The following is a 23,520-nucleotide window of genomic DNA, read 5'->3' on the forward strand; positions in this document are numbered from 1 at the left end:
GTGATCAGTCACTACTTAGGTGTTTGGTGGGTTGCTTGCCCTGGTGATTGGTCACTAAGGAGGGGATTGGTGGGTTGGTTACCATAGTGATTGATCACTAAGGAGGGGATTGGTGGGTTGCTTGCCATGGTGGCTGGTCACTAGGGTAGAGTGGTTACTGTGGTGATTAGTCAATAGGGCAGGTGGTCTTCATGTTGGCTAGTTGCTAAGGAGAGATTTGGTAGCTTACTTACCATGGTGGTTGGTTGCTAAAGAGGGGATTGGTGTGTTGGTTACCATGGTAGTTAGTTGCTAGGGCGGGGGTTCGTAGTTCAGTTAGCACGCTGACTGGTCACTAACAGGGATTGGTGGGTTGGTTACCATGGTGGTTAGTTGGTGGTTTGGTTATTAAGGGTGATGGGTCACTATTGAGAGAGGGAGGGGATTGGTGGTTTGATTACTGGGGCGATTGGTGCTAAGGAGTCGATTGGTGGTTTGGTTACTAAGTGTGGGGGGGAGGGAAGGGTGGTCAGTTGTTCGAGGCTTGGGGGGGGGGAGGGTTACATTTGAGGTGCTGCGGGACAGATTTTGGTACTCCAAATATTTGTAACCTAATGATGGAGCCCAGGGGCTTCATACCCAGGAAACCCCCCACCACCCGCCTTCTACTGCCCAACACATGGGGCACCTCATTCCTTCATCCCCAGATCTCCCCGTCTTTGGGCCTCTGATTAGTTCAAAGGGGAGGGATGGGGATTGACAGCCTCGGGACATGGGGGGCGCATGAGGCAGGATAGACTGACGCCCCCGCATTGGGGGCAGCATCTGCAACTCGCCCAGATGAGAGCCAACTGCCAGGGCAGAAAAAGAACAGACATTTCGTCTGTGGGACGGGGCTGCCAGGTGCCTGGATGGACCCTGTCCCTGGAACATTGAGACACCGTGGACTCCACCTGGTGACAAGGAAATGGATGAAAACAAAAATCTTCTACTTAGAGAGGATCAGAGTCAATGGGGCCAGACCCCCAACTGGTGTCACTTGGCCATAGCTCCACTGGAGTCAACAGGGCCAGCCCCCCAGCTGAAGTCAATTGGCCGTCATTCTATCGGCCGTCATTCTATCGTGCAAGGCCGATTGACAGCACTTGACTATGTATCTTGGAAGTTCTCAGATCTTGTGACACTATAACATGACTGACATTTATATTTATTTACGGTTCCCTTCCCCATCCCCACAAGCGTGTCCTAGGTTTGTTTAACTTAGATTGTAAGCGTATTGGGGCAGGAACCTTTTTTTCTAGACCTCTGTACAAGCACTGTGCAAAGCCACGGGGCTGCAGAAATGTTTAATAATAATAATAATAAAAACCTAACAAGGAGTCATCCCGTAAGACCTCCATGGCAGCCCGAGCTACATCAGAGCCTACAGTCCACAAACTGGGATGAGGGCTGGCCCATAGACGGACCCTCAGTGATTTTGAGTACCTGGTTTCTATGGTGTCTGTTGCTTATATACAATCCATGGAGGGGTAACCATGCTCCTTTGACATGAGTCAGGACAACCTACCAAAGGGAAAGCCTGAGCCTTTGTTTATTGAGCTATAGGATCAGACCCCATAGTGCTCGTCACTACACAGAGGCAGAGTGTCATGGCGGTAGTTTATCCCATTTCCCTCCCCACCCTTCCTGAGCCAGCCAGTCCTCTGAAGCTAGAGCTTGATCAGTGCTAGCACCCCCTAGAGGGGAAAGACCCCGTGTCGCATTTCTCTTTCCCCCCAGCCAGCCAGTCCCCTGACCTGGGGCTGGATTGGTGCCAGTGCCATGTGTTCCATTCCCATCCTGGCTAGGTGCTATAACCAGAGGCGTTTCTGCCTCTTGACCTGAGAGCACACAGTCCAGCAGAGGGTCAGGTGTGTGATGGGGTTGTCATAGCACAGTGTGGCCAGGAGGTGGCAGTGCACATGCACTAGTAGCCCAGAGCACTAGGTTGGTGGCCTATGCTCGTCCCTTTGGAGTGAGCGGTTCACGGCCGACCCCAATGGGTGGAGGCTGGGGAGGTTACACCACAAGAGCTAACAAATTTAATTTCAGCAGGCATAAGCATTCGTGGGCTTCAGCCCACTTCCTCAGATGCAGTTGGTAGAAATAATACAGCAAATATTGGCAACATATATAGGAGGCAACATATACATATCCAAAGACATAGACAACAATGGAGTAGGTGGATGAAAGCTGGGTACTTGAGGCCTAATGACAACCATTGAGCAGAAGGTGAGAATGGGTGATCAGAGCAAATTGCTTCTTGTAATGAGATAGCCATTCCAAATCCCTGTTTAAACCCAGTTTGAATGTGTCAGGTTTGCAGATAATTTCTAACTCAGCAGTTTCTCTTTAAAGTCTGTTTTTGAAGTTTTTTTTGTAGAAGTATAGCAACTTTCAGGTCAGAGACAGAGTGTCCCGGGAGATTGAAGTGCTCTCCGACTGGTTTATGGATGTTATTATTTTTATGTCTGATTTGTGTCCATTTATCCTTTTGCGAAGTGATAGTCCAGTTTGGCCAATGTACATGGCAGAGGGGCATCGCTGGCACATGATGGCATATATTACATTAGTAGATGTGCAGGTGAATGAGCCCCTTATGGTCTGATTGATGTGGTTAGGACCAGTGATGCTGTTACTAGAGTCGATGGTTGGGCAGAGCTGGCAACGGGGTTCGTTGCAGGGATAGGTTCCTGGATTGGACTTCTTGTAAGGTATATGGTTGCTGGTGAGTATTTGCTTGGCAGAGTATTTGCCTGGCAGAAAACAGTTGAACTGCACTCTGCTGGTGTAGAATGTGCTTCAAAGCAAATACTCACCAGCAACCATATACCCTACAAGAAGTCCAATCCAGGAACCTATCCCTGCAATGAACCCCATTGCCAGCTCTGCCCAACCATCGACTCTAGTAACAGCATCACTGGTCCTAACCACATCAATCAGACCATAAGGGGCTCATTCACCTGCACATCTACTAATGTAATATATGCCATCATGTGCCAGCGATGCCCCTCTGCCATGTACATTGGCCAAACTGGACTATCACTTCGCAAAAGGATAAATGGACACAAATCAGACATAAAAATAATAACATTCATAAACCAGTCGGAGAGCACTTCAATCTCCTGGGACACTCTGTCTCTGACCTGAAAGTTGCTATACTTCTACAAAAAAAACTTCAAAAACAGACTTCAAAGAGAAACTGCTGAGTTAGAAATTATCTGCAAACCTGACACATTCAAACTGGGTTTAAACAGGGATTTGGAATGGCTATCTCATTACAAGAAGCAATTTGCTCTGATCACCCATTCTCACCTTCTGCTCAATGGTTGTCATTAGGCCTCAAGTACCCAGCTTTCATCCACCTACTTCATTGTTGTCTATGTCTTTGGATATGTATATGTTGCCTCCTATATATGTTGCCAATATTTGCTGTATTATTTCTACCAACTGCATCTGAGGAAGTGGGCTGAAGCCCACGAATGCTTATGCCTGCTGAAATTAAATTTGTTAGTCTTTAAAGTGCTAGAGAACTCTCATTTTTGCTGTATACAGACTAACTTGGCTACCCTTCTGGAACCAGAAGAGCTGGAAGCCTGGATTCCTGGGTTCTGCCCCAGCTCTGGGAGAGGAGTGGGGGCTCCAGTGGGTTAGAGCCAGGGGAAGGAGAACAGAGCCCAGACTCCTGGGTATTATCCCTGGCTCAGAGAGGCAATGGGGAATGGGAATTGCTCTGAGGCCATGTCTGTGACAACAGTCTAAAGTATTAATAAAGCAGTATACAGCAGGGGAAACTGAGGCGGGGACAGACAGGCAGAGAAAGAACCCAGGCATTCAGAGTCCCTGTTCTAACCCATTAGACCTCACTTACCCCCCAGAGCTGGGGATGGAACCCAGGAGTCTTAGCTCCTGGCCCCCTCAGTAGTTAGTTCAATGAGTGAAATGGAAAGTAGGAGCTGCCTAGCCCAAGTGGGTCAGACCAGAAGGAAATTGTAGTGCTAAAGACTAACGGCTTTCCAATCTGTCTCCCAGGTGCTTCCCCACTCGATGCCCAGCTGGTGTCTTCAGCACCTGGCTCCATCTGCCACCTGGGGCTGGAGAAGGATTCCTGGAAAGAAAAACCTGATCTATTCTGGTTAGACCAGTTCCACCAGCCAGCCAGCCTGACCCACAGCATGCCCCAAGGGGAAAAGCCTTGTGTCCCCTTTTACCCCCCATTCCCCAGCAAACCAGTCTCCTGCGCTGGGGCTGGATTGGAGCTGGCGCCCCCTATAGGAGACAGGCCCCATGTCCCATTCCCCACCCCCCTCAGCCAGCCAGCCCCCCTGCAATGGTCCTGGATTGGAGCTGATGTCCCCTAGAGGGGAAAGGCCATGTCCCATTCTCCCTCCTGCCCCCACCTCCCCCCCAGATTCTCATCTCAGAATCTCAGCCTCTTTCATGCCGCATTATATTTCCATTCCCCATTAGGGTGGATTTACAAAAAGAAAATTCTCTAGAATAAATGACGGGGAGAGGAGAGGGAACTGACTGGGAGTCTTAGCAGGTGCTAAATTCCATGAAGACAGAGGAGGGGGCCCGGCCCATTGTGATGTCGGGCTGTATTGTTTGTTTTTCCCCCTGCCATAAAACACTTTTATGATTTCCAGCTAGACACTGGGAAAATCTCTTCCTCCTCTCAGTGCCTATCTGAACCCTCCCACTTGGCCTGTTTGTAGGTGACGCACGTGCTGTAGATTCTCAACCCATGCCAGAAATTGTAGTGGATGCAGGACAAAGCTTGGGTGGATCATTGTTTTTGGTATTAGGAAGAGAACCCAGGAGTCCTGGCTCCCAGCTTTAACCATAAAAGCCCCACTCTCCTTCCGGAGCCAGCGATAGAACCCAGGAGTCCTAGCTCCCAGTCCCCCCTCTAAGTACTAGACCCCACTCCCCTCCCAGATCTGGGGATAGAACCTAGGTGTCCTGGCTCCCAGCCCTCTCCTTCCCCCACTTTCAGCTGACTCATCTTCATCTCTTGCTGGAGAAATGTGGGGTGGGGAAGGAAATGATTCTGTATTTGATTTCAGTGGGGGGTCTGTGGCAAGAGTGTGGGGAAGACTGAGAAGTGACCTCAATATGCAAATGAGCAGGCAGTACCAGGATGCCTTGGCGCATTCAATTCTGGACACAGGAGTTTCTCCACATGCCAAGCTGACTGGAAATCAAATCACCCACTGGTCAAAGGAAACCACTGTGCCTGGGGTAGTGATTGGAGAAGGATTTATCCCTCTGGACCTTCACTAACAGACACGTGACTCATTTCCTCTCCTCACTGAACAAGAAGTTAGTGGATCTATGTTGGGGGGCTTGAGCAGGCTAGTGTAATTGAGGGAATATATAACCTGGTTTTCTTGGTTCTGTAAGTGTGGGTTAGTAGGGACTTGAGTTGTAGGGCACTGGGCTATGTGGGATGGGATGAGGATGAGGAAACTAGGACTGGAATAGCAGCAGGCTGTGAGTGGGTGTGAGAAAAATATAAGAAGTGGTGCTAAAATTAAATCTCTCATATATAAAATGACTGTCAGGTGCACCTCAATCCTGACCTACAGCTGTCCCCACTCTAACCTACTCAGCCCTCTTCCCCCCCCTGCCAAGGAGAGAACCCAGGTGTCCTGGCTCCCAGACCCTGCCCGGTTCAAATATGCTAACCTCTGTTCCCCTCCCAGAGCTAGGGCTAGAACCCACCCAGGTGTCCTGGCTCCCAGCCCCTCTCTTCTGTTGGATCCTTTCCCTCCCCCCCAGTTTGCTTTGTGGATGGAAACCTGATCTGGCGAGGACGTGCAGAGACGCCAGTCGCTCTCGGCTGGCATGGCCTGGCACCTTTTGTGTCGGTCACAAAGGGACCCCTCCCTCATTGCTCCCCCAGCTCTCACCCAGCCTTGACCCCTTCACGTCCCACATTCTTCCTTGGGGGCAGGGTCCTGGCCTGGGGCGCCCCTTTCTGGGGCAGGTCAGGCCCTCTTGGGGAGGGCGAGCTCCAGTCCCAGAGGCACAATGCCCAAGGTTGGCAGATGGGGATATGGGACCTGGGGCAGGGAATGGGGGTATCTGGGGATGGGAGGTGGGAGACTGGGGAGCTGGGAGAGGGGGAATCAGCGGAGGGGGGATGGGAGGATGGGGCTGACTAGGGAAAAGAAAGCAGCAGGGGCAGAAAGCCCCGACGGGGGCAGGAACAGAGCAGGAGGAAGGATCTGCAGGGTTAGCTTTCCCCACCCCCATCCTACCCCACGTGGCTTTGGGGTTTTCAGGTTGGGGTGTGTCGTCCCCCCACTGCTCTCACTTTCCTTTTCCTCCATTCGATCCTGCCCTCGCTCACACGAAGCAGGAAACAGAGCCATTTCGCAATCCCGCCCCACACACCTGCAATTCCTCCTCCCCCGGCTCCCTGTCCCGTGCCCCGTCACACCCTGCTCCATTCTCTCCCCCCACCCCCAGCCCTTGTTGGAAGCACCATCCAGGAAACCCAGGTGCCTTTCCACTCCGTGCCCCAAGCAGGAGGTGTGTGCCATCGTGAGGGGGGAGGAAACAGGGCCCAGCCAGCCTATAAAGCAGCCACATGCCCTGGGGCTCAGGTAGCAGCAGAGGCCTGGACCCAGAGGAGCAGCTGGGAAGCTCCCAGCAGAGACGCGGATTCAGTGGAGGTGGGGGGAGATGTGCCAGCATCAGTCACAAGAGGGTGAGAAAAGGAGGTGCCGGGATTGGCCACTGGGGGGCGACAGGGAGCTAACTGGCACAGCCTGATTGGCAGCCTCAGGATCCCAGCGCTCCAGCCATGCCTCCTGCCCTGGGTAAGTGCCCCTGTGTCAGACCTCTGGAGAGGTTGTAATTGAACTTCAAGCCCCCCACCCCCTGCAGCTCTAACCACTAGACCCCATTTCCCTCCCAGATTTGGGGAGAGAACCCAGGAGTCCTGGCTCCCAGCCCCTCCTCTGCTCTTACCACTAGACATGGCTCCCCTCCCAGAGGGTAATGCACAGACTCTGATCTGGACAGGTGTGTAAATCCTGTTCCAGATTTAGTTGCTCCCCATCCTCTGCCCATTGGACCAGTTGGGAGAGACAATGGGAAATCCTGGCATGGAGTATGGTTCTGCCCTGGACTGGGGACCCAGAATGCAGGCCATGTAGCAGGGAGGCCAACTAGGGATCCCAGCAGGGGGGGCAGAAGGATGGTATAGCCCAGAGCTGGGGGAAGGTGGAACTCTAGCAGAGGGGGAAGAGGCTGGTGGGGGTAGGGCCTGTCATAGCAGAGGGCTGGTGGGGGGCAGTGGGATCCCTGCAGAAGCAAGGCTCAGGCTGCGGGAGGGCGCTGTGACAGGCCAGGCCAATGGCCAACTCCCCTATTAACCCCTATTCTTGCAGCCCAAAGTCTGCTCCTGTCCCTGGTCCTGGTCCAGCTGGCCCGGCCCGACCCCAATCCCAGTGCTGCCACCATCACGCAGACCTACCACCTAGCCCGGCTGCTGCAGGCCAACACCACAGAGCTGCTCACCACCTATGTAAGTACTGGGCCCCAGGGCAGGGATGGGGCTCCGAGGCCTCTAGGGCCATTCAGAGGTCAGAAGGTCTGGGGTTCAACTCTCTCTTGCCAGGACCCCTAGAGGGGAAAGGTCTCCCTGTCCCTTTCCCCGCCCCCTGAGCCAGCCAGTTCCCTTCTCTGGGAAGGCACAGATGATGGATTTCAATCCCGTGGGAATGCCAAGATGCCGGGCAGTGATGAGTCAGGGTCTCAGCCCCCCTTCCCCCATGCAAGCTCCATGGGAATTCCCAAACCAGGCATCCCCCCCCCACAGAGGGCCCTGCTATCACTCCCCCTCCCATTCTGCCTCTGCATGTCTATGCAATCCCCATTGTTGGGGGGAATGGGGGGGGTGTTGGAAGGGGGTGTGGAGGGAGGAGGTGGGGGTCTCTGTATATGGGGAGACTGGGGGGGATTTGAGTCAATCTTGGGGTGGGCACAGATGGGAATGTAGGGCCAGGAGTTGGAGATCAAAAGGAGCTGAGGGAGGGGGGCAGGGATTGGGGGAGGCAGGAGTTGGGGGGCCAGTAGAGGCTGGGGAGGGGGAAGGATTGGGGGAAGGACAGGAGTTGGGGGATAGGCTACCAGGGGGCCAGCATATGCCTTGACCCCCCATCTCTGTGTCTCTCCCCTGCAGCTGAGTGCACAGGGCTCCCCTTTCAGTGACCCTGGTTTCAGTGCCCCGGGGCTGCGATGGGCAGGAGTGCCCGTGGCCACCCTTCCGTTCCTGGCCTGGCGCACCATGGGCGATGCGGAGCGACTGGCACGGAGTTATGGTGCATATGCTGCTTTTGACGCCTTCCTCCAGCTGGTGTGGGATGACCAAGCTGAGCTGTGCCCTGACTGCGCCGAGCTGCTGGCCCAACTGGGCTCTGCCCGCGCCCGCGCCCGAGGCCTCCTGGCCAACCTGGCCTCCATTATGGCTGCCATGGGCATCCCAGCGCCCCCTGCTGCAGACCTCTTGACCTCGGAGGCGTCTGGGGTGGGGGCGTTTGAGAAGAAGTGCCGGGGCTACGTGGTGTGCCGGGAGTACCACAGCTGGGTCGACAGGACCGTGCGTGACTTCACCCTGCTCAAGGCCAAGTATCCACCTTAGGGGGCGCTACCGCACCAGGCACTACCTGTGAGCATAGAGACTGGGCCATGCACTTCCTGTTGGCCTAGAGGATGGCCAATGCACTTCCTGTTGGCCGGGTCATGGATTTCCTGTGATCCTATAGACTGAGCCTGTCGGCCATGCACTTCTGGCTGGCCTAGAGAATGGCCAATACATTTCCTGTTGGCCTAGTGGATAGCCTATGCACTTCCTGTTGGCTAGGCCATGTGCTTCCTGTTGGCCTTGAGGATGGCCAAAGCACTTCCTGTTGGCTTGACCACATGTCCTCTGGGCCTAAGGGATGGCCAGCATGCTTCCTGTTGGCTAGGCCAATGTACTTCCTGTTACCCAGTAATGCAGACTTCCTGTCCTAAGTTTCCTATCAACCCTATTTCTTCCCCTCCATAACAGGCATAAATGAGTCCAAAGGTTTGGGCTGGGTTTTTCTTTGGTTTTTTTGCTCAGGACCAGTGGATTTTTCTCCTCCTTTCAGTTCTGACCCAAACCAATATGGAGAAAATTCCTCTTGAGACAGATGTGCTGCTGCTGATTATAATACCACCAAGCTCTTATCTACACTGGTCATCCACTGATCTCAAAGCACTTTACAGGGGATAGTGTTATAATTATCCCAAGTTTACAGAGGGGGAAATTGAGGCACAGACACAGGACAGTGTCTTGTGGAGCCAGGAACAGAACCCAGGAGGCCAGAGGTCCAGTGGTCTAACTACTAGGCCGCGAACCTCACTGCAGTTGGTGTATAAAGAACATTAATATATATTTTAAAATCCCATTGTATTTATGTCCAAAAGAAACGTTTCTCTGGATTATTTATGTTATTTAACAGATTAGTTATTGATCTGGAGGATGGGGTAGATTGCACCCTCAGCAAGTTTGCAGATGACACTAAACTGTGGGGAGTGGTAGATACCCTGGAGGGCAGGGATAGGATACAGAGTGACCTAGACAAAGTGGAAGATTGGGCCAGAAGAAATCTGATGAGGTTCAACAAAGACAAGTGCAGAGTCCTGAACTTAGGACGGAAGAATCCCATGCACAGCTACAGACTGGGGATCGACGAGCTAAGCAGCAGTTCTGCAGAAACGGACCTGGGGACAAGAAGCTGGATATGGGTCATCAGTGTGCCCTGGTTGCCAAGAAGGCTAATAGCATATTGGGCTGCATTAGTAGGAGCATTGCCAGCAGATCAAGGGAAGTGATTATTCCCCTCTATTCGGCATTGGTGAGGCTGCATTTGGAGTATTGTGTCCAGTTTTGGGCCCCCCACTACAGAAAGGATGTGGACAAACTGGAGAGATCCAGTGGAGAACAACAAAAATTATTAGGGGCTGGAGCACAAGACTTATGAGGATAGGCTGAGGGAACTAGGTTTGTTTAGTCTGCAAAGAGAAGAATGAGGGGGGATTTGATAGCAGCCTTTAACTACCTGAAAGGGGGTTCCAGGGAGGATGGGGCTAGGCTGTTCTCCGTGGTGGCAGATGACAGAACAAGGAGCAATGGTCTCAAGTTGCAGAGGGGGAGGTCTAGGTTGGATATTAGGAAAAGGTTTTCCCTAGGCGGGTGGTGAAGCACTGGAATGGGTTACCTAGGGAGGTGGTGGAATCTCCATCTTTAGAGGTTTTCAAGGCCCGGCTTGACAAAGCCCTGCCTAGGATGGTTTAGCTGAGGTTAGTCCTGTTTGAGCAGGGGGTGGGACTAGATACTTCCTGAGGTCCCTTTCAACTCTAATCTTCCATGATTCGATGATTAGTGAATGTTGGCTTGAATTTTGGGCTTCTAATATTTGGACACCTCTTGTGTCCTTGGCAGGACAAAATTAGTGTAGGTTTACATCAAGGAACACAGGGAAATGTTCAAAAAGCCCTTTATAAAGTGATGAGAGGTGCTGCTGTGGGAATCAAAGCCAGGACTACAACATAGCTGCCTCTGGGATAGGTCAACTGGGGAATGGCTGCTCAGGAATGCTGCACAAGGTTGTTGCCATCCCTAAAACGTGATGCCTTAAAAATCATTGTCACCATAGTGTCTTGCTACCTGTGCAGTTTCCTTGGATACTGTATTAATATATTGACTTTTGTAGACGGGGCTTACAATTGGAGACATTACAGTACGCCTAGATGCTAATGCTGTCCAACACTTCGGTTGCTCTGTTTCTGCTCAGGGTTGTGAGGGCATTGCTGGGTGGGTAGCAGAACGGACAGAAATGAGGATCTCTGTCTTAGAAACATGGGCTGCTTCTATCGGTGCTAAGGGGAATCTCCATTAGCAATACAGGGAGTATGAAACATAGGGGAGCAATTTTGATTCTGGCTGGGAGAGGACGATAGAGACAGAGGCTTACACACACAAGCACAGCCCCAAATCCATCCAGCAGGGGGCAGCGCTGCTCACACACATGCAGGAGTTCTGTAATCTCTCCTTGCTCATCCCTGTCTCTTTCCCTGCTATTGTGTCTCGGGAATTTTTGTAAAAGTGGTTTATTCGACACCCAATAAAAGATCTATTTTTTATGAGATAAATGTGTGCTGGGCTATCTCCGTGGCTCTGGGAGGGGAGCGCGGTTGAGGGGAGGGCAAACCGGCAGCCTGGACTCCTGGGTTCTATCCCTGGCTCTGGGAGTGAGGGCTAGGTGGTTAGAGTCAGGGGGCTGGGTGCCAGAATACACTTGTGCCCTCAGTAGCAGACTCCTCACACTCTGAACTTCTACTAAAAATACTTTATTAATAATTATTACACAGGTTTTTTTTGGTAGGAACATACCACAAGATGAACTAGAGTTTTGAAGTGCTGGTGGGGGGGGGTCAAAGACCCCCCCAGCACCTCTGTATATATGGGTAGGGTCTCCCAATGTGGGGGGGCAGAAGGGGGACACTTCTTAGCCCCTCTGCATAAACCATGGGGGAAACGCCACTCCCTCCCCCATCCAGAGCTTAGTAGGGCAGGGACCCATCCCAGCCCTTTGTGGGCAGATGTGGGATCCCGTTCCCCCAACCAGGGCAGGAGTTGGGGGAAAGGAGACCCCCAGGAGTTTGCAGTGAGGTCTGAGGAGGGGAGGGTTTGCGTGAGGGGACAGAGGGTTTCAGGAGGACATATAGGGGCAGGGGTGGTTTGGGAGAGCAGACTGAGGAACACGGGAATTCTTGGGGGAATGGGGAGTATCTGAGGGTCAGGACCTGGGGGTTCCTGCGGGGACAGATGAGGGGTAGGAGTATCTGGGGGGGCAGAGGGGAGGCAGGAGCGAGAGGATCCCGGGTGAGGAGGGGGGCGGAAATGGATGAAGGGAGAGGGGCACTCACAGTGGGTACTTGGTGCCCAGAAGCACCAGTGTGTCATGGCTCCGCGTGGCCCAGACCCAGTGCAGCCGGCACATGTGGTACCCGCTCAGCTTAGTCAGGAATGCGCTGGCAGGGGCAGTGCCCAGGATGGGGGAGGGAGGTGGGGGGCCTGGCACCCCCAAAGCACCCATGATACTCTCCAGGTTCCCGGCCAGCCCCCGGCACTGACGGGCTGCAGCTTCCAGCTGCCGGTGCAGCTCCAAAGCCAGGGGGTTGAGTTCAGCCTGCTGCCGCCGCACGGAACCCAGGAGTCCGGGCAGGACAGCATAGGCCTTGGCTAGATGCCAAAGCCGCTCCCCATCACTCAGTGCTGGCCAGGCCTCCGGGGGAACAGACGGAAAGGGCCACCCGGGCCCTGCCATGGCTGGGGGGTGGAAATCTGGACTGCTGAATGGCTCCCCCTGGTGATGCACCTGGAATGAAGAGACATTGAATTAGGTTCTATCAGCACCTCTGGGAGGGGAGTGGGGTCCCAGGAAGCTGTCTGAAGCATTTGAGCTGCCAGGAGCAGCAGTTAAAACCATAACAAATTTAGTACTTGAATCACCATCATTGGGTTCAAGAGTTAACGGCTCTTTCGGCAGCATGGGGCAGCTTCCCCCTCTCAGAGCTATCATGCCAAGCTCTCTGCAGACTCAGGCGGATGTCATGGTTTCACACCGAGTCCCAAAGGGCATCTCATTACCAGGGGACAAAAGGATAACTGTATAACTGGGGGCAGCAAGTCCCAGAGGATTCCAATTCCCTCCAGCAGGGGGCAATGCTATGTGCTTGCACATACAAACACACAGGGACTAATGCTTACATATTCGGCTAGCAGCTGTTCCGAGCAGTGCTTCAGAAGCACAGTCAGGTTGTGCGTCTGCTTGATCTTTGTGGCTACTTCTTGATGGGAGAGGGAGGAGGAAGAGAGCAGATTGGCGCGATCAACTGGAGAGAGGAAGTTAACAAAGGGTTAATCCAGCTCATGCCCAGAGCCACAAGCAAGCATTTGGTGCGAGATCCTGGACTCAGAATCCACCTTGAGAGAGAAAACTGACCTTGGACAATTCAGTGCATGTTCCCCCCCGCTGGAAAAATACTGCTGAAATGTGGCCATCTCTGGGGTGGGTCAGTTGGGGAACAGCCACACAAAGGACCTGCAGCACAGCACCCCCTAGTGCCACACTGGGACATTGGGGCCAGCCCTGAATGCCAGGAGAGAGCGCCCCCTACTGAGCCCCCCAGCACCACCCCTGGCCAGCACCCACTGCCAGGGAGAGCACCCCCTGCTGACTCATTCCCCCCAGATATCAAAGGCACCCCAAGCCACATTGTACTCAGCGCTCTACCTCCCAGCCCAGCTCCAGAGATCCCATTGTCCTGAGCCAATAGACCAGAACCACCAGAAGTGTTCGCCCAACATTAGAGCAGGGAGGGACAGTCACAACAGAACTGGGAAGAGAACCCAGGAGTCCTGGTTCCCAACCCCTCTGCTCTAACCCACCAGACCCAACTCCCCTCCCAGAGTCCCCTGTTCCACCCCCTTTTCATTTACCTTTGAGCACGATGAATTTGTGCCAGGCGGTGCCCATGCCTGCCCCCACCCTCAGATATCTGGTCATGTCCCAGCCGGCTGCCACCCACTGCCCGGTTTCCAGCCTCACCAGGAGCCACAGGCACCTCCTGGCGGCCCAGAGGAGCTTGCGAAACCCAACCCCGGAGGAAGGCGATGCTGGCTTGGTACTGGGCACCTGTCCAAGCCATAGGAGCTGGCCAGGGCAGACAAAAGGACCTCTATGGAAGCGTCACAGCTTGGAGCCCCTCCTTCACCTGGGGAGGCATTGCCACCACTTCATGGATTCTCTCTCCAGCTATGGCAGGGGAGTGGGGTCTAGTGGTTAGAGGAGGGGGGCTGGGAGCCAGGAGTCCTGGGTTCTCCCCCTGGTCCTGGCAGGGGAGTGCGGTCTAGTGGTCAGAGCGGGGGTGCTGGGAGCCAGGACTCCTGGGTTCTCAGGAATGGAGTATGGGCTACTGCTTAGATCATATACAAGCATCCCCCCTTCGTAGGATGAAAGAAACAGAGTAGGCCAGCGTGCCTTTCCCCAACCACAGCTCTGCAGATGCTACTCAGTCCCAACCCAGAGCCCCCTGCTGCCCCAGCCCTGGCTGGTCACGTTGATAGAACTCCACTTCCACGTCTCAAAGAGCCCAGCATGGGTTTTTGGTTTGGATTTGAGCGAGCGAGTCACGCTTCGGCCCCTACCCAGATTCCTCTTGTGACTACTAGAGGCTAAATTGGTCAGTCATTAGCTGGGGTCCACCCCAGTCCAGAGATGGCACTCAGGATCCCCAACTAGGCAGGTGGCTGCATGGACAGCAGAGTCCACCTTGGCCATGCCCCTAGGTTTGTCCCGGAGACACCTCCCTGGGGAAGGAGCTGGTGGGTGAACAGAAGGGGGCCAACTCTGGGAAGGGAAGATGGGGAGGAAGGTTGAAGAAGGAGGGGGCTGGGATGGGAGCCAGACACCTGCAATGGTGGCAGGCATCTGGAGACATCCCTACAGGGAATGCGTTCCTTTGGGATCCCTCAGCTCTTCACCTGTACCCCCACCTCCCCCCACGATGCCCCCAAACTGTCTCCATTCCCCCCTCAATTAATTCTAAGTTCCCAGGCCTGGAGGCCTCCTCAACCACTCCACCCCATTCACTGCTGCCCGCATTCAAGCTGCCCCTTTGACCCAGGACAATCCCCAAATGGTGGGGGGACTGAGTCATAACAAAGCTGGGGATAGAACCCAGGAGTCCTGCCCCCCTCCCGGGCTTTAACCCATTAGACCCCAATCTGCCCTTTCCAACACCCCATGTTCCCTGCCCAAGAAAGTCTTGGGTGCAACTTCCAGCCCCCCAGAGACCTTGCTGCCCTCAGCAACCCCCATTCTCTGATTCACCTCCCGCACTGGCATAATGCATCCCCAGCCCAGCGCTCTGCCCCCACCTCAGCTTCCCTTGTGCCCCTCAATCTAGATCTGCAGCCCTCTGCTCTCCTGCCACCCCCAGCTCTACCACTTAACTCAGGTGGCCCAGAACTTCCTGAGTCCTGCCATGCCAAGCGTGTGTGTGTGTGGGGGGGGGGGTGGGCACTGAAAGTAAATGATTCCCTAAAAAACCCGCCCCTTCTGTCCGCCCCCCCCCCGCTAACCTATTAGACCTCACGCCCCCGCCCCCCCAGAGCTGGGGACAGAACCCATGAGCCCGGCTCCCACTAGCCCCGCACCGGAGAACCCAGGCGCCTTGCTGGCTCCCCTACCTGCCAGCACTTCCATGCTGCCTCAGCCGTGAGCACTTGTTGCTGTCCTGCAAAGGCCGGGCTGGGGGGGACGTTATATCCCCTCCCAGGCCTGCCCCCCCCCTCACTCCCCTCGCCCCGCCCCCCCTTCCCAGCCCCCTGCCTGGAATCGGATGCCAGCGGGCTGAGCTCAGCCCCCACCAGCCCGTCCCGGAACAGCCCAGCGCGTGGACGCGAGCGCCCCAGGGAGGGGATCTACCGCCCCGCGCGGAGCTGTGGGGAGGGGTTGCACTTTGCCCCCCTTCGCTCCCCTCTCCGCGCCGGGCCCTCCATGTGCGGGGGTGGGGGGGGAGTCTCAGGCATAAACACATTCCTGAGCCAATTTAAAGGGGACGCGGCCGGAGCGTGCGGGTTGGGGGGGGGGGAAGTTCTGTCTGTCTGTCCCTGCACCCCTCTGGCCCTCCTTCCCCCCCATCCCCACCCACTGCTCACTACCTAACCCCACCCCACACACCCATTAATCCTACTGATCCCACCCAGCTATCCCGCCATCAGAGCGGGCGGGAGGGAGGGGCTGGGAGCCAGGACTCCTGGGTTCTCTCCACAGCTCTGGGAAGCAATACATTTAACTCCTTTCTACCTCTCCCTCACCCTTTGTATAACCCAAAGTCGTCATCCCTGACTCATCCTCCGGGCCTCCCCCCCCCGCCCTCCCAGCTACTGCAAAATGTTTCAGGACTTTTAAGCCTCTTTATCTGTGTAAGGTGTGAAGAAAGATACAGGGCCACATGAGCTTCTGGGACACACAGCTGGTGCCCCTCTTCCCCCCCCCCTGCAGTTTGGAGGGCCCTTCCCGTGTGAGGCTGAGGTAATGGACCCCCCCTCGCACACACCTCCGGTGTGAGTCAGCCCCAACACAATGAGCTCAGTGTGTGACTCGGAGCCCCTCCATTGTAATCCCTTCCAAGCGGCTTCCAGGATTAACGGGGGCGGGTATGGGAAAGGAGGTTAGAGCAGCGGGGGAGAGGGGTGGGTTTGGGAGCCAGGACTCTTGGGTTCTCTGCCAGTGGTGAGGTCTAGGGCTATAGAACCCAGGAGTCCTGGAGCCCAGCGCCTCTGCTCTAACCCTTAGACTCCACGCCCCTCCCACAGCCGGGCAGAGAACCCGGGACTCCTGGCTCCCAGCCCCCCGCTCTAACCCTTAGACCCCACTCCCCTCCCAGAGGCAGGCAGAGAACCCAGGAGTCCTGGCTCCCAGCCCCTCCCCCGGAGGCTCGGCCGCCCCTCGCTCTCCGCCTCCTTCCCCGGGCAGGCCCCGGCTCTGCTGCTGCATCACGGAGGAAGGAAGCCGGGAGTTTGCTTCCGCTCCGCCCTTGCAGCGAGTGAAACGGAGCGAGCTGCAGGGACCGCTCCGGCCTGGCGCCGGGGACACGGGACAGACAGACAGACCCAGCCGGCTGGCCGGAGAGACGGACGCTCGGCCGGGAGGGAAGGGGGCGCGGGGGAAGGCTCGATAGAGGACCGAAAGACAGACAGACAGACAGAGCGGGGGGTGGGGGCAGTGTGGGGGGAGGGGACGCTAGCCATCTGGGCAGAGAGCTGGGGCAGGTGGGGGTCCCTAGGCGGTTACCAGCTAGATACAGGTGGGGCTGGATGGACTGTTAGATAGACGGACTCTCAGTCAGCCAGGCGCAGGGTCCCGTCCCCCCAGCCCCTGTAGGAAGAAGGGTCCCGTCCCCCCCGCTCCCCAGGGCGCCGTCCCCATGTCAGGGCGCACAGTGCGGGCTGAGACCCGCAGTCGGGCCAAGGATGACATCAAGAAGGTGATGGCGGCCATCGAGAGAGTTCGCAGATGGTGAGAAGGTGGGGGACTGGGGGTGTGTGTGCGGGACATGTGGTGTCGCTGCGTGGCCGTTCCCCAGCTGCCCCACCCCAGAGGTGGCTGCATCTCAGCCCCGGGCGAGCCATCGCCTTGTTTAAAGTAATTCTTGTGGCTAAATGCAGATCAGGCTCTTAGTTATAACGAATGATTATTATTCCATTATTTTATTAATTATTTTGTATAGGGTTCGCCTCCCTTTTTCTGTGAAAATTGCTCCTGAGACATGAGGGGCTGTTTTGATTATTTGTTCACTTAGATGATACCTATGACAGTCACCCACTGGTCAAGAGAAGATAACAGCTTACTATTGCTGCCGTTTAAAGGAGTCTCTGCTTTAACTCAGAGGGTAGCAGGATGCAGTTTGATGGTTTGATCCCTTATGACAGAGGGTGATAAGCTACCACTGCTACTAGCTAATGGTCTGACCCCTTTAGCTCTGTAGAGAGGATAACAACTTACCACTGCTACTAGCTAATGGTCTGACCCCTTTACCTCTTCACAGAGGATAACAACCTATTACTTCTGCCACTGAATTGCCTTACCTGCGGATTTATGGGGCGATCTCTGAGGATTTCGGGGGTGGGAGGATCTGTGGGGGGCTGTAATCCATCCAGTTTAATTCCTCATCTCCCCCCACCCAGGGAGAAGCGCTGGGTGACCGTGGGTGACACATCTCTGAGAATCTACAAGTGGGTGCCCATTGTGGACCCCCGGGATGAGGTAAGAGGATGGCTGAATCTGTCCTTGCCTTGCTCACCTTCCCCCGCCCCTTCTCTCTAACCTCTCCTCCCTTTTGGGTACCATCTCTATCCCACTCTCTGCTCTCTTGCCCTCCCCCCCCACAGGAGAAGCGGCGACTGGCTGGCAGCGGGGAGAGGCACAAGGGCCGGGAGAGGAGGGGGCGTGTGCCCAGCCCCCGGGCCAACCCTGCCCTCCTCATGCTGGACCTGAATGGTACGTTGCCGGGTGGGGATAGAACCCAGGCATCTGGGACAGCAATGCATGGCATTCGATCTTCAGAGGCCCTGGCACATCCCCTGCTCACTAGGGCATAAGAGATTGGGACCCAGGGATTCAGGATGGGGGATGGGACTCAGACATAGAGAGGTGTAGGATTAGGAGGGACCACCAAGGTCATCTAGTCTAACCCCCTGGGCAAGATCCAGGATTCATTGGGTCTAATCCATCCAGGACAGGTGGCTATCCAGCTGCCTTTTGAAAACTTCCAGCGAAGGAGCTTCCATGACCTCCCAAGGCAGGTCTCTTCCATTGTCCAACTGCTGTTACCATTAGGGAGTTTTTCCTGAGATTTCATCTAAATCTGCTCTGCTGTAGGTTGAACCCATCGTCTCTTGTCCTGCCCTCCGTGGCAAGAGAAAATAACTTTTCTCCATCTTTTTTTATGGCAGCCTTCCAAGCATTTGAAGATTGCTATCCTATCCCCCCTTTAATTTCCTCTTTTCTAAACTAAACATACTCAGTTCCTTCAGCCTTTCGTCATGTGGCTTGCGTTCTGTCCCTCTGATCAGCTTTGTCGCTTGCCTCTGGATCCTTTCCAGTTTCCCTACGTCCTTTCTATACATTGGTGACCAAAACTGGACACCGTACTCGAGGCGAGGCCTATCCAGCACCCAGTAGAGCGGTACTGTCACCTCCCGTGACTTGCATACTATGCCTCTGTTAATGCCACCTAAAATTGCATTTGCTTTCTTTGCACCAGCATCGCGTTGTTGTCATATTGAGGTTGTGACCCACCACAACTCCCAGATCCTTCTCAGCGGTGCCTCTGCCCAGCCAGTTCTTCCCCATTCTCTATTTGTGCGTTTGGTTTTGATTCCCTAAGTGTTGCACCTTAGATCTGACTTTGTGGAATTTCATTTGGTTGTCTATAGCCGAGTTCTCCAATTTATCAAGATCCCTCTGAATTTTAGCTCTGTCTTCCAAAGTGTTGGCAGCTTTGTGTCATCTGCAGATTCGATTAGTTGCTCTCTATTCCTACAGCCAGGTCATTTATAAAGATGTTAGACAACACCCAACCCAGAACAGGTCCCTGTAGAACCCCACTTGAGACCTCCCTCCAATCTGACGTCCTTCCATTCATAGTTACTCTTTGTTTGCGGTTGTTTAACTAATGATGTATCCACTTAATGGTAGTTTCGCCAAGCCTCATTTCTCCAGCTTACCTATAAGAATGACATGTGGGACTGTGTCAAAGCCTTGCTGAAGTCCAGGTATATTATGTCCACCGCATTCCCCCTACTCACCAGACCAGTTACCCTGTCCAAGAAGGAAATCAAGCTGGTTTGGCATGATTTGTTCTTGGTAAATCCATGCTAGTTGCTAGCGATCACCCCTTCATCCTCCAGGTATTCACAAATTGACTGTTTTATACACTGGTCTAACAGCTTCCCCCATCTCAAAGTCAGGCTGACTCATCTATAGTTCCCTGGCTCCTTCTTTTCCCCCTTTTCAAAGATGGGCATGATGTTAGCCTTCTCCAGTCTGCCGGGACCTCTCCTGTCATCCAGGAGTTTCTACATATTATTGCCAGTGGCTCTGAGATTTCTTCACCGAATTCCTTCAGGACCCGGGGGTGAACAGCATCCGGTCCTGCTGGTTTGAATTCATTCAAATGGTCAGAAGTTCTCTGATGTGTTCTTCACTTATCCCTTCCCCTTTATTGTAACTTCGCTGGTTGTCCGGTCACATGTTAATTTTGGCGTGAAGACTGAGGGAAAGTAGGCACTGACCAGGGTTCCTATCGTCTTCCATTGCCAGCTCCCCTTCTCCATTGGGCAGCGGACCCATGCTGTCCTTTGTCTTTCTTTTTTGCCTGACATGTTTGTAGAACCCCTTCTTGAGCTCTCTAACGTTCCTTGCCAGCTATAACTCATTCCTTGCCTGGGATTTCCTGGCTTTGTCCCGACACCTTGCGCTATTCCCGTGTATGCTGCCTTGGTGATATGCCCCTCCTCCCATTCCCTCTACATATCCCATTTGGTTTTTAGAGAGCTAAAAGCTCCTTGTGCAGCTTCATCGGCCTCCTGTGGCTCTTCTTATCTTTCCTCTGCATGGGAACAGCTTGATGTTGAGCTCACAGTATTACGTCTTTTAGGACCTGCCAGCCCCTGTGACTCCTTTTCTTCCTAATTGGTCTTTCCATGGGACCTTGCCCACTGTTTCTCTGGGTCGGTTGAAATCCACCTTTCTGAAGTCTGGTGTCCTTCTTTTGCTGTTCTCACATCCTGCTTTCCACAGGAACTTGAATCCTATCAGAGGATGATCCCTTCTTCCCGAGTTCCCGGCCATTGACACGTTTGCCACTAATTCATTCCTGGTGATCAAAACCAGCTCCAAAATGGATGGCCCCCTACTTGTTTCCTCAACTTCCTGAATTGGAAAGCTGTCCCCTACACCTTCTAAGAATTTGTGGGATGCATTCTGTTTTGCTGCAATAATCTTCCAAAAGGTAGCCGGGGAGTGAAAATCCCCTCTTAATACTAGCTCCTGTGTACCCTCGTCTGGTTGGCCAGTGCAGGACTCTAACCCCCCAGCAGCTGAGGAGATGGGATCCTGGGGTTCAGAATGGGACCAGGCATTTGGGATGGCAGCATAACAGCTCACCCCAAAGGGCCCTTGGGGAACAAGGAAATGGGACCCATCATCCAGGATGTCTATGCTCCCAGGCCTCAGGGGACTGACAGGATGGGACCCAGGCATCCGGGATGGCAGCGTGCCCAGCACACCTAGAGTGAGGGGATGGGACCCAAGCGTCCAGGATGGCAGTGCCCCCACACTCTGGGGCTATGAGGGGTGGGACCCAGGCATCCGAGATGCCCCCCACATGTAACCCTCTCCCCTTTGCAGATGAGAACAGCAACCAGAGCTCGCTGTCTGAGACCTCCCTGGCCAAAGGGGGTGACACCAGCTCCAGCCCCACACCCGACCGCAGCCAGACGGCAACCCCCACTCCACCAGGGGAACTGAAAACGGAGGACTCACAGCCCCCCATGCTGGGGCAGGAAGGGGGTATGTGCCACGGTGTGGGAGGGATGCTGTGTTCCCAGCCCCCAAAGAAGGGAGGGAGTGGAACCTGGAACTGGGACAGCTTCAACCCCAGCTCCCCTGGGGCATGAGGGAATTCAGGATGGCATCACTTCCAGCCCACAGGAAGTGAGGGGATGGGACCCAGGCAGCTGGCTTGGCTGTGCTTTCCGGAGGGCTACAGGAGAGGGGTGCTGCATGCGGTTCCTGGGGGTGAGCTGGCACCAAGGACCCATAACCCCAGGGTACTCCCTTGTCTTCATTCCTCTCTGGGTGCAGACTCCGGGGTGCTGCTGCTTGAGGGGACGGATGAGCCCCCCATGCTGACCAAGGAGGACCCTGTGCCAGGGCTTCTGGAGTCACAGGTGCGTGGGGAAGGGACTGGAATTGAGGGGTGTGGGTGAGGCGTGGGGATGGGTTGGTTTTAGATTGGGGAGTGCTTGGTGGGGAAGAATGCATGGAAGATTGGAACTAAGGGATGGGGATGTATGGAGTTGAGATGTTGGTTCAGGTGCATAGGGGTGGGTTGGGTGGAATGGAGACTGGGGTGTGGATTGGGTGGAGATTGGGTCATTGGCAAAGGTTGGGTTGAGCTGTATAGAAGTTTGACCAGTGGGGAAGGTTGGGTTGAATGGAGGTTGAGCCAATGATTAAAGTTGGGTTGGGTGGAAGTGGGGCTACTGGCCATGTTTGAGTTGGGTTGGGTAGAGGTAGGGCCATTGGTGAAGGTTGGGTTGAGATGGGTGGAAGTTGGGCCATTGACAATGGCTGGGTTGGGTGGAGGTTGAGTGATTGATGAAGGTTGGGTTGGATGGAGGTTGGGCCATTGGCCAGCAGGTCTCATTGCTTATGTTGGGGTGGGTGGTTACCCTTAGCACAGGAGAAAGTAGGAGGTTGTTGACGGTCTATGGGTGGGATTGGGACTGGCAAACCAATGTTTCTGGGGGTTTTCATCCCCCAGGCCATTCTCTATCAGAGGATAACACCCATTCCCCTTTTCCCCAAAGGGGCAGGATGATGCACCCCCCTTCGAGACGGCCCCGACCTTCCCACAGCCGGTGCTAGAAGAAGAGGATGATGAGTCCATGGGGGCACCTCCCCTGAAGCGCATCTGCCCTGATGAGCAGGAAACGGGCACCCCCCACCCTCCATAGACTTAGCCTTGTCCCTGCCCTCCCCTCAAGCTTTCCACCGCACAGGGGAGCATGGGGGGCAGAGGGGAAGCTGGGCAGGAGGTGATTCATGCTTGCCAAATGCAAAAGGACCAAAGACACTTTGAAGAGGATGTTGCAGTTGAATCAGGACTCCTGGGCAGGGAATGGGGGGTCTAGTGGGTTACAGCAGGGGGGACTGGGAGCCAGGACTCCTGGGTTCTATCCCTGTCTTTGAGAGGGGAGTGGGATGAAATATGGTGAGGCTAGGGAAAGATGGGCAGCATCTCCTGCAGCACAGCGCCCCCTGATGCCAGACTTTGAGGGGGCATGCGTGAATTTTACATCCTCTGTGGATATACGTATTTTTTGGTCTGAACAATAGACTTTGCTATTAAACTGCTAATGTGACTCTGTATCAGTCATTTAACAGCAATTCCCATGCCAGCCTCAGCCCTCTGAAACCAAGCTAAATTCTCCTCTGCACTCCAGCACTGAGATGCAGCCACCTCTGGGTGCAGCGGGTGGGGAACAGCTGCAGAGCACCACCGAACGGGGATGACTCACCTGCTGCTTAGATACACAGCTCTGGTGTCCCCATCTGGGTCTGCTCCTTTTGGGGTGACGCCCCAGAGGATGAGGGTGTATCTGGACTATAACGGGGGCCTCCTACAATTTTGTGAGCATGTCTGACCTCTGCACTTATCTTACCAAGGTTCGTGGGGAAGCTGTACCCTGGTGGGTGAGACCAGGGGGGCTGGGAGCTGGGACACCTGGGTTCTAGCCTCAGGTCTGGAAGGAGAGGGAAATCTTGTGGGTTAAAGCGGGGACAGGGGCAGGCTTGGGACCCAGGACCCCTGGGTTCTACTCATAGACTCCAAAGCTAGAAGGGACCATTGTGATCATCTAGGTAACAGGCCAGAGAATGTCCCCAAAATAATTTCTAGGGCAGATTGTTTTGAAAAACAGCCAATCCTGATTTAAAAATTGTCAGTGACGGAGAATTCACCATGACTCCTTGGTAAGTTGTTCCCATGATTAATTACTCTCACTGTTAAAAGCTTTCCCCTTATTTCCAGTCTGAATTTGTCTAGCTTCAATGCCCAGCCACTGGATCACATCAGACCTGTCTCTGCTAGACTGAA

At 54.4% G+C, this 23,520-nt stretch overlaps 3 protein-coding genes across 4 annotated transcripts; 2 read left to right on the forward strand and 1 right to left on the reverse strand.

Moving 5' to 3' along the window:
- The first annotated feature begins 6,832 nt into the window (after positions 1-6,832).
- On the forward strand, positions 6,833-8,674 carry LOC137144800 (cardiotrophin-2-like). The gene is made up of 3 exons (XM_067535288.1): positions 6,833-6,848; positions 7,422-7,558; positions 8,216-8,674. Exons 1-3 carry the CDS (start codon positions 6,833-6,835, stop codon positions 8,672-8,674), a joined length of 612 nt encoding a protein of 203 aa, XP_067391389.1.
- Positions 8,675-10,851: 2,177 nt separating this feature from the next.
- On the reverse strand, positions 10,852-15,403 carry CTF1 (cardiotrophin 1). Its single transcript, XM_067535274.1, has 3 exons — positions 15,320-15,403; positions 12,836-12,960; positions 10,852-12,443 (listed from the first exon to the last, which is right to left on the reverse strand). Exons 1-3 carry the CDS (start codon positions 15,333-15,335, stop codon positions 11,988-11,990), a joined length of 597 nt encoding a protein of 198 aa, XP_067391375.1. The 5' UTR covers positions 15,336-15,403; the 3' UTR covers positions 10,852-11,987.
- A 1,456-nt stretch (positions 15,404-16,859) lies between these two features.
- BCL7C (BAF chromatin remodeling complex subunit BCL7C) lies at positions 16,860-22,786 on the forward strand. 2 transcript variants are annotated; one of them, XM_067535273.1, is made up of 6 exons: positions 16,860-17,161; positions 17,822-17,900; positions 18,026-18,134; positions 21,048-21,209; positions 21,504-21,589; positions 22,232-22,786. In XM_067535273.1, exons 1-6 carry the CDS (start codon positions 17,151-17,153, stop codon positions 22,376-22,378), a joined length of 594 nt encoding a protein of 197 aa, XP_067391374.1. In that variant the 5' UTR covers positions 16,860-17,150; the 3' UTR covers positions 22,379-22,786. The 2 variants fall into 2 exon arrangements, with proteins under 2 accessions (XP_067391374.1, XP_067391373.1); XM_067535272.1 differs by having other exon boundaries at positions 16,861-17,153.
- Positions 22,787-23,520: the final 734 nt, after the last annotated feature.

This window comes from Emydura macquarii, unplaced genomic scaffold (genome assembly GCF_026122565.2).
Source record: "Emydura macquarii macquarii isolate MOO-44397 ecotype Brisbane River unplaced genomic scaffold, CSIRO-AGI_Emac_v2 contig_3485, whole genome shotgun sequence".
Lineage (NCBI taxonomy): Eukaryota > Metazoa > Chordata > Testudines > Chelidae > Emydura > Emydura macquarii.

Coding starts and splice junctions, on each gene's coding strand:
- LOC137144800 (XM_067535288.1), top strand. Junction 7,559..8,215: donor CAGAGCTGCTCACCACCTAT/GTAAGTACTGGG, acceptor TCTCCCCTGCAG/CTGAGTGCACAGGGCTCCCC.
- CTF1 (XM_067535274.1), bottom strand. Junction 12,444..12,835: donor AACAGCTGCTAGCCGAATAT/GTAAGCATTAGT, acceptor TCTTCATTCCAG/GTGCATCACCAGGGGGAGCC.
- BCL7C (XM_067535272.1), top strand. CDS start 17,062: ATGTCAGGGCGCACAGTGCGGGCTGAGACCCGCAGTCGGGCCAAGGAT. Junction 17,901..18,025: donor TTGTGGACCCCCGGGATGAG/GTAAGAGGATGG, acceptor CCCCCCCCACAG/GAGAAGCGGCGACTGGCTGG. Junction 21,590..22,231: donor CAGGGCTTCTGGAGTCACAG/GTGCGTGGGGAA, acceptor TTTTCCCCAAAG/GGGCAGGATGATGCACCCCC.